At 41.8% G+C, this 9,884-nt stretch overlaps 1 protein-coding gene across 21 annotated transcripts in view; it reads right to left on the minus strand.

The window, feature by feature from the left end:
• Positions 1 to 9,884, minus strand: part of gramd1bb (GRAM domain containing 1Bb) — a 77,401-nt gene that overhangs the window by 25,341 nt on the left and 42,176 nt on the right. For 2 of the 21 annotated variants that reach the window (XM_034867351.1, XM_034867348.1), the window contains exon 1: positions 5,215 to 5,459. The exons of 16 other annotated variants lie outside the window; for them this stretch is intronic. In XM_034867351.1, the coding sequence (XP_034723242.1) occupies positions 5,215 to 5,264 (50 nt within the window). In that variant the 5' untranslated portion in view covers positions 5,265 to 5,459. Of the gene's footprint in view, positions 1 to 4,046; positions 4,602 to 4,731; positions 4,989 to 5,214; positions 5,460 to 9,884 lie in introns of those variants that run through there. 3 more of the 21 variants (XM_034867352.1, XM_034867349.1, XM_034867346.1) reach the window with 2 other exon arrangements.

Below are 9,884 nucleotides of genomic sequence, written 5' to 3' on the forward strand. Positions count from 1 at the left end.
TGGGAGAAAGAGTACATTGACATTTAGCATGCATGATATTCTCTGCGTGAGCCAGGAGACTGGGTTACACACACAAGCAGAACACATGCAAGATAGAGTAGATGGTGTATGTAAAATATCCCTCTCAACACATTTAATGTGCTTAATTTGGGGCAGACAAATTAGTCAGGGAAGGTCTTCCACATCAAATTGTTTAGCAAAGGCGATAAGCCACCCAGATTGTGTTGCATCTCGTTTTAAGATTCATTAATCAATAGTTCACGGCAGACATTTAGATTTTTCATAGAAGGAAAAACACAGGTGAAACATATTTTATTAATGACGGTTTAGTTCCTTTAATTGTCCCAGTAAGCCATGACAGTGAGCCAGCATGCACAATACCAGCACCCTGAAACTAGCTCTCATAATTGGGAATTTGACCATACTGATATGGGACAAAAAGATGTTTCCGGGTTTAAGGATCTGTCCTGATCCAGTCAAAAATCCCCTGTTCTGCTTTAGTGGCTTTCACAGTAAATATACACCCATTATGTGAATAAATTCAGTAGTGGTTGGAATGTAGCATGATGTAACAGAGGGGAATTGTGGCCACATCCTTTACACGTCAGGTACTGGCAGGTGGAAGCCCTGCGGTTCTGTATTTTTTAATATCACTGAACCATTTCTTACACTTGGCCAAAGTTTTCCCCAGTCAGAGCAACACGTTGACAGAATGTGTTATTTCCTCCCAGATAATTTTATCATCAGATGCTGTGGGCGTCTTATTAACATGCCGCATATTTGCTTGTGGCCGTTCTGAATGTCTTGTTCAAGGTTCTAAGTTTACTCTTGGGAGAAGTTTTTTTGGGTTGTTCTCGCCCATCTCAAATGATTTAAGTACTATGAAGTACACACTTGAGGGACATTTTGTGTACTCTACTTAAAAGTACATTTTTCGCATATATATCTGGCTCACAGTTATAGGAGACGACAAGTGTCTTTTAATCCAGCATAGAGATGCAAAGACGTTTCTTAATATCCAGAATTAAAGGAACAGTTAATTCAGATTGTATTAGCATGTAGTATTTAAAACAACACTTTGTCACCACTGCAGAGACCCAGGGATCATGTGGCTTTGCCTACTCCTGGTCTTTTTCCCTGGTGGGAAATAGTGAGGTATTGTGACTTTGTCCCATCTTAAGGAACTTCTGTTGGTTGATAGAGGGAGTCATCATCAGTACGGACTGCAGTGAGAATTACAAGAAAAAGGGGACAAACTGAAAAGATAAAGGCCACACTAAAGCTAATACCACTACTTAAAGCTACATTTTGGTTACTTAGGATACATCATAGTAGCACATATTCCAAGAAAGTGTATCATAATATTCTTTTAGGGTACCAATCCAGCTACAGGTAAAGTAAGGAAGGGATTTTGTTGGTCATGAATAAAACCAGGTACATCATTGACTAATCCTCCAAGTCGGGTCAAAATGCTACTTAAAACTAGCTGCTTCTGTGTGTGTCAGAGTTGGGCGGTATCCCAATTATGATACAGTTAAACCTCCTACCTATTTTATCGTTGTGTACGGTATTACCGTGACTTATTAAAAATGATGACATAAGGCTCAGACAGCGCCACCAAACTGTTGGCTTGTGCCTACACCGTTCAGAAACTGAATACCAAACACTAATACTGCAACACCTCTCCCTTCTCATTAGGTTGGAACCCCAAGCGCTGCCAAACTGCAGAGGTCGTGTTCTTCTTCAAGACCAGGTCACTAGGTGCGCGACTGGTTGCGATCTTTCCCCTTCTCTCTCGCTCTTTCTCCTCCACTCTGTCACATGATGACAACCACACATAAACATTTTTAGGCATTAAATAAATTATATTTTATACCTGTCTCCTATATAGGTGCATTGCATTTTTTTCACTGACGGTATTGAAACTGATACCGTTGCTAATTTTGAGACCCCACAGTATACAGTATAAAGTATCACAGCCCAACCCTAGCCTGTGTACTTGTTGTGTACCCCCAACTTGACGTGGAGAGGTGAATACACATGATGTGGCAATTATGCCTTAAATCTGATAATCAGTAACTTTTCACATGTTGGTAATTGGAATCTACCAGTTTACCAGGAAAGGTACAAGCTTTCAGAGAGAGCAACATTTCTTAGTAGCAGATTATAGTGTGTGTATAGGTGTGCCAATTCAACAGATGGAAGTTTCAATACTATGTCTCTTAAAACTATTATAGTTACCAGCTTTAAAAAATGAGCAGCAACTGATCTATCTAGAAAATAGCAACAGTTCCTACTGCATTTGCATTTGAACCTGACTGCTGGAGCTTAACCTCCCATCTATTCCAAGAGCATTTGAAAGGCCACCCAACAATGATCCAGCAATAATGCCATCATAGATAGAAACAATTGGCAGCTGACACAAACATACTGCACACACACTGTTCCCAAACCTTAAGTAACTGCATCTACCACATGTTCTCTTGCAAACAATGTACAAGCCCCACACAAACATATTACTCAGTTTCAAATAGGCAAGGGTAGCATATTCATACAGTGTGCCAGTGGTGCTTGTTTTAATGTCATATCCTCGCTTGGGTAATAATGTCTTAGACAGCTCACATACAATCACACTCCCTCGCATACTGTAGGTCACGGAGGATCGGTGCAAGACCGGGTGAGGGTTGAGGTTTTGAGGATCCAAACCCTAATAGGTCATTAATCTCAGTACACAACCATTATGGTTGCATGTATGTTCAACCAACCAGTAGTTTGGCCTCTTAGGCAAAAGAGGTTGTATATTGAAGACATTAAAAATAATGGCTAAATTGAAGTAAGCACAGTTGTTTTATAACTTATTTTGTGACTTTTATAATAAAAAGCTTTCATTGGGTAATAAATATATCACCATGCATTTTCAGATACATGGTAGGAAACAATGGGAACACAGATCCATCATCAGTGTATGAATGACTAAGCCTGATATCAGCCAATCACACATCAGTTCGCACTTTGAACCAGCATGGTGGTGTGGATAGAGTGAACTTGCAGCTGACGGTAGTGTGCAGAGTAGCGGACAACGGCATCTATCACAGATGCTTTGTTAGTAACGGCTTCATGAATGAGAACACAGAGTTTGACATAAAGCAAGAGTACCTTCCGGCGCATCATCTCTGGACTGTGATGCTGCATAAATAGATGCTTTAGAATGATAGAGCTGCTCACAGCTCTATTACTGCAAATATATGACATACTATTCATTTTTGATGCCACAACCGGAAACTATAAAAAACAACAACACACTGCTCTCTTAGAGGCTTATTGGAAACAAATATAGAGATGAAACAAAGCTCTAGTGCTTCACTTATGAAAACCACTGTCTTCAGCACCACTCGCATCAGCCATTGAGTTGCATTGATTAAGCGATCCAAACATCGGGTCCACATTTACCTTTAATGATTTACTGGAGAGAGGGAGAGAGAGAGAGAGAGAGAGAGAGAGAGAGAGAGAGAACTGACAAACAATTTAACAATTAGAAATACATATTTCTTAGAGCACTGCCCACACAAAGCTCAAACAAAGCTCAGCTTAGAATGAATATCGCTATAGCAACAGTGAACAGACAGTGGTTTAAATATTGTGTGTGTGACTAAATTTACTTTCCCAGCTCTGCTGTTAGAGATGCTGTCTGAGCGGGAAATACAGCAGGGAGGCCAAGTGACAGACGATGCATCACAGCCCATCAGGACGTTTTTTGCACATTTAATGGTTGATTTATGAACTTCTTGAAACTAATCCATCATTCAATTTAATAAATCTTAACACTTTATAATACCTTTTTTTAGTTGTCTGCGATGTTTCAATATTTTGTCACCTAGTGTTTGGTTTTAGTAAATGAAAAACATTGTGGTTAATAAAGAGGTTACAGACAGTAAATCACAGCATATTCTGAGCTAATACTGCATCCAACATTGTTAACATCTTACTAGATTATTTAAGGACTAAAATCTAACAGGTTCTACAGCCCAGCATGTTCATTTGCATACCGTGCAGGAGGGATCGGTCCCCGAGACTCAAGCACAGAACTCATCTGCATTACAGAGCTCAGAAAAGACAGACGACTGACTTCAAGGTGTGGATCAGACAGGACACCTGCATGTCACCCAAAATAGGTAATGTTCTTACATACAGAGTGAAACAAAAAATAACAGAGAAACAAGCATGCTGCTTGCACTACTTTGTTACAGTCTTTTCTTTAAATAAGCTCTAAAGCTCTAAATCCAGCCGGCTCAAGCTGTCCAATCGTTCAGCTTCACAATGGAACAGAGTTCCGGGCCTTTCTGCGGGCCCTGCTTGTTTTCACAGTTTTGCTGACCCTGGAAAATACCCATCTGGCACTGGCCCTTCAGCTCTGCTTGGTTTGAAAAGGCCACGAGGAACACCACGCTCAGCAGCAACCACTGTGCATGCACACGTTAGTATGCACATACAGTACACAGAAGCCTGTGAGGGGAGTATGGACGCCCACATACTGCAGAAATACAGACACATCTTCACAGCAACATCACTAACCTAATCTACCAAATACTACAAACTCAATCACCTCCACATTTAAAAACACTCAAGTGCTTGTATATTGTTTACTATAATCAAACCCATCCGAACCCACCCATCCACTCTCTCTGGTGCACGCACACACACAAACACACACACACACAGAGCCCGCCATACCCATGCTGAAACACACAGTCCTTCAACACCTCGCCGTAGCAGCCCTCAAGGCATTGGCAGCCCTCGTTGGCTACCGTCACACACTCAAACACCACCATGTCCTCGTAAGCAGCCCCCAGTAATGAGCTGTTCATCCAGCGGATCATCCCGAGGACTGCACACTGCACTTTCTTTTCTCTCTCAGTGGTAAAGACGAAAGGTAGCTGAACAGATAAAAAGAGAGAGAAAAGATGGAAGAGGCAGGCAGGGAGATTTGCTATAGCAGGCTTAGGGCCACTAATCTTCCCCGGCCAGCTCTGATCTCCTAATAACCAGCTTACATCGCCCTTAACACCACCTGCCAAAGAAGAGGCATTGGTGGTCTGAGGTGCAGCTATGCCCCCCCCCCCCCCAAGCCAAGCAGGGAAACTAATCATTACGCAGGCTCTATGTAATTCTGTCTGAATGCAGCCAGATAGGCAGGCTGTTATTCCCAGCACTAACCTGGTCGTAGCCATGTAGAGAGCCCCTCTGCAGCGATCAGCTGGCTTCATTCACATAGCGGCAGCCATGGATAAGGCATAGAGAGGAGGAGGGGGGGGCGGAAGGAGAGAAGAGAGCGGGGTGAGGGATAAAGGGGAAGAGGGTGGACGAGTTCTGGAGCATGCCGGGCAGATGGGAGGAAAAGGAGGAGGAAGAGGACACAGTCGAGGGAGATAAAACCTACGTATTTTCCTGGCTGACTGAGAGAACAGCGGTTTCTCTCTGGAGAGCAGAATCTGTCTTTTTTCTTTCTCTTCCTATTGTTCACTCTCTTCCTTTGTCTAAGTAAGACTGATAAGCTTTTGCTCTTTTTAGCAACCTGCAATTTTCCATTCCCTCTTTTTCCCCCTGTTGGATCATCAACCTGATTATTGTATTTGCTATTATCCAAGCAAGGCTATTCTCTTGCGATTTCTGCTCCTCGAAAACAGAATTTTACGGCTGCGGAATGACAATAGATGGGAAAAGATTGAGGGATAATGTGCAAGTAGAGAGAGAGAGAGAGACAGAGACAGAGAGGGGAGGGGGTTAGAGACAGAGCAAATGAGAAAAGAGATGGCTTTCAGTTTGCATTCCACCTCTACTTGGTGCGGGTGCAGTGAGCCTGCTGCTTCCTCAATTATTCATGTGTTTCATGAATGGAGGGGCTGACATCACCAGCATTCAGGTCACTTTACATTCGAAGCTCCGTCTAAATCACGTAGTAAGCCAGACCAGGGTTTGAGCTAAACACATTTGATTGTTGGACTTAGACACACACATTAATCAACTTGGTTTCCTTTGAAAACTAGAAATGAACTAACAGTCCATACTTAGCAAAAGTAACTAAGGACACTCTTCTAAGGTTCTCATAAATAACATAAATAAACGCAAGTCTGACTTAATTAATATCCTATAACATAGTGCTCTTCGGATCCTGTTATATAGACCTTAGTGGTCCCCTAATACCATATCTGGTAAAATTCGGCCTTGGTGCAGAATTACAGCGACTAGAGCCAGTCCCATCATCATGTCTTTCTTTTTCTCATGGGTGGGCCAAATTCTCTGGGTGGACAAAGCAGAGAAAGGGGAGGTAACCTTGCTCCTTATGACCTCATAAGCAGCAAGATTCCACATCGGCCCATTTGAGCATTCATTTTCTCAGGGGCAAAGCAGGATACCCAGGGCTGGGTTTGCACCTATCGCCATTTCTAGCCACTGGGGGACAATAGGCAGGCTGGGGGAACACATATTAATGTTGAAATTTTTTTCATGCCATAGGACCTTAAAAATATACGTATACTAGGCATGGATCAAAATAACATTTAGAATGTGGCAGTACATTGACTCCAGGGTGTCAAGAAGGTTTTCTCTAAATTCCAATATTGCAAAACTGCATGTTGTATCCGGCTAATAAACATATAATTCCAACAAAAGCCACATTAAAAAAACAATAAAAACTAAAATATTCGGTTATTAAATTATCCCCTGATGTTACTGCTTTTCTATTGTGTGGTATGGTCGAATAAATAATGATAAATGAAAGAAAATATGAAATATCAATTTTGCATCATTACCATCTATTTTAAACTGTGTGTTCTCCAGACACTCAGGCAATGAAACTGCATTTTAACGCATTGCCAAGTGGAATTTTGGTTGTGGCCTAGTCATTCCTGTTGTTAGTTCTTACGGTACTTTGGTGGATTTTACAGATATATACTGTATTTTGCATTTGAAACAACTGCAGGATTAACTTGCTCCTAAATACACATGTTAATCAACTCTCAATGCAAATCAAACCAGCTATTAAGCTAACTGAAATAACAGCATGCCAATCTCTAGGTATGGTGAAGGGTATGTGATGATATGGGGTTATTTTAATTCCAAAGGCGAAGGGAACTTTCAGGTCAGGATGCATAGTATCTTGGATCCATGAAATAACTGGCCTTTAAAAATAAAAAAATGTGCCTCGAGTCCAGGACCATCACTGCTGGGTTAAAAATGTTATGGTGGATTAACACTTGCAGCAGCGTTTATTATTTACAAATTACAGCTACAGCACTAAGTATAAATCAAACTATCACACACAATGCTCTACTTAAAGGTGCAGTACGTCTTTCTGTGCAAAGATTGTTGATATTTGAACTAAACTGCCAAACAAATGCAGAAGTTCCACCCTATGGACAGATAACTACTGGCTGGCACATTTAAATGCTGCCTTGCCCCCTCCTGCCCCTACCATCAACTGTTGCTAATTGTTGCTACTTGGCTGTATCAATGTGTGTGTGTAGCTCTTGCGCTACTTTGTTTGATTTTCATTTGTATTTGTATGTATTTTAACGCACACAGAAACCAGAGTGCTAGGTGACTGTGGGGAGATGTTTACTGATTTTGACAAAAAGTGTATTGGATTAACATTACTTACAATACCTTTAAAAACTAAGAAGGTAATTTGAAGGTGATTCGTTTCACACATAAATAAAGATGACCACAGTCAGTAATCACCTCTCTGTATCTCTATAAAGACGCAAATGGAGCCCTGGGCTGAGCTGCTGGAAAGACTTGACCCTGGGGCTGCAGCAATGCTGGCTGCCTCTGTGGGAGCGCTGAACGGAGTCGTGCTGTGGAACAAAGAGAGCTGGTCCAGTGAGCCGGACCACTGTGTGCCCTGATAAGCCTGCCCAGCCTCACACCAACAACTGACCTACTTAGGGGGGCCTCTGTTCCCTTTGTTGTTGCACCCAAGGGACACGCATGCATATGGTCAAATTGACCACACACTCAGAGATATAGTATGTGATGAACATCCATGGGCACTTCTCACTGTTGATTCATTCATCGTATTTACTGATGACTCACAGACTAGACATGCTTGAGTAGCTTTTTTTTTTCATTCATTCTGGTGAAGCCAAACAGCCCCCTCCTTCCCAAATGTTTAAGACTCCAACAAATTTCTTTATCTTTTTGAGAAGAAGGCGTGCTGTTTACCGAGTTGTTGTGGCAATCAATGTGGCGACGCATGGGTGGGTCGGAAATGTCTGTCAGCCTGACGGTTGCTCGGTCGTGCAGTTACCATGGCAACTCATCAAGCCATTCATGTGCACCACAACTTGAAGTGTTCCCAACTGGGAGAAAGAGAAAGCTGTAGGAAGGTGTGTTTTGTGTGTGTAAGGGGGTGATGCTGCTGCATAAAGCATTAACACACACGTTTAGTTCTCTACAAAGCCATGGAGTTTAAGTTTACTTTGTTGTGAACGTGTTTAGAGTAAAAGGAGCGACCAGTGGGTCCCTGAAAGCTGATTTCTCTGTTTTCTGGTGCTGTTTTCTAGCATATGAACCAATGCTGCTAAGTTGAAACAAGTGGTACCCTAGTTTAAGTTCAGGGCACCTACAGGTTGATGCCCATCATGACCAATTTGGTAACCCTTCATTCTAACCTGTGTTAAACCAAGCAATAGGTCAATTCTCTGGCTGCAGAGATGAGCCAGGTTCAGAAGCTGCATAATAACACACGGCTTGGGCCTGTTTGTCTCTGTCTCCCAGGGTCCCCATAATTAGATAACATCCCCCCCCACACACACACACACACACACACACACACACACACACACACACACTGCAGAATGGGGCAAGGCTGACATTGGTGTCAGTTTGATGTGTTTGGGTTCCTCGATTGAGGTATATTAAATGTTTCTACGCAAGTCATTAAAGTCTCCTGAAACTGCTTCAAGAAATATCCAAAATTCAACAACATACTGTATGTCATTACCTTTCCTAAAACTATTTAAATCCAATCTCACAAGCACAACTTTAGCATCGAGTCCCAGGCTTAATTAAACAGCCTAATTAACCTTAATGTGTGGCCTGTAACAATTCTTGGGTTCTCATTGAAGCTACAACCTGCTGTACCGCTGGGTCCAACAACCTGTTTTAAAAGCAGCTATAATTAAACACATTTGATTTAAATTCAAGAGCACTACTCTGCCCAGTGAGGTAATTCAAGGACTTGGAGGAAATGTCAGAGAGGGGCAGGAGGGGACAGGAAACTGGCAACTGGATTAAGCCCCTGTGGGACAAGCCGCTGCCATCTGCATGGTATATACACAGGCACAAGCTGACTGGGTGACGAAGAGCAGTGGGAGGAGAGAGGGTAAGGGGTGGAGAGAAAAAGAGCATGTGATCTTAGTGCGAGGGTAGAGAAACAAGGTGAAATACAGAGATTCATGCCTGAATATAATATTTTTTTAATAACTTTTTTAACTTAGCTAACTAATCAAACTACCTTTTTTATGTGTGATGGTGAAAGAAAAGACTGAATTTCCACACACTGTCAGCTTTTGTTTAGTTGAGACGCAACCTTTTCTATACTTTATTATAAAGTGAATTGCAAGCAGTTTAGCATTTTAACAATACCCTGTAGTTCCTAAAAATCTAAATTGGAATTTAAACTGATGTTGTAGACTTTACTTAAAATGCATAAATAAATAATTAATCCATCTTCTCTGGACACAAGTTCAGACATTCCCCAAAGATTTGAGAAGATTTCTGTCATTGCTGATATTATTCTGTGCCAGAATATATATACACTCACCGGCCACTTTATTAGGTACACCTGTCCAACTGCTCGTTAACACTTAATTTCTAAGCAGCCA

Source organism: Etheostoma cragini, chromosome 3 (genome assembly GCF_013103735.1).
Source record: "Etheostoma cragini isolate CJK2018 chromosome 3, CSU_Ecrag_1.0, whole genome shotgun sequence".
Taxonomy (NCBI): Eukaryota; Metazoa; Chordata; class Actinopteri; order Perciformes; family Percidae; genus Etheostoma; species Etheostoma cragini.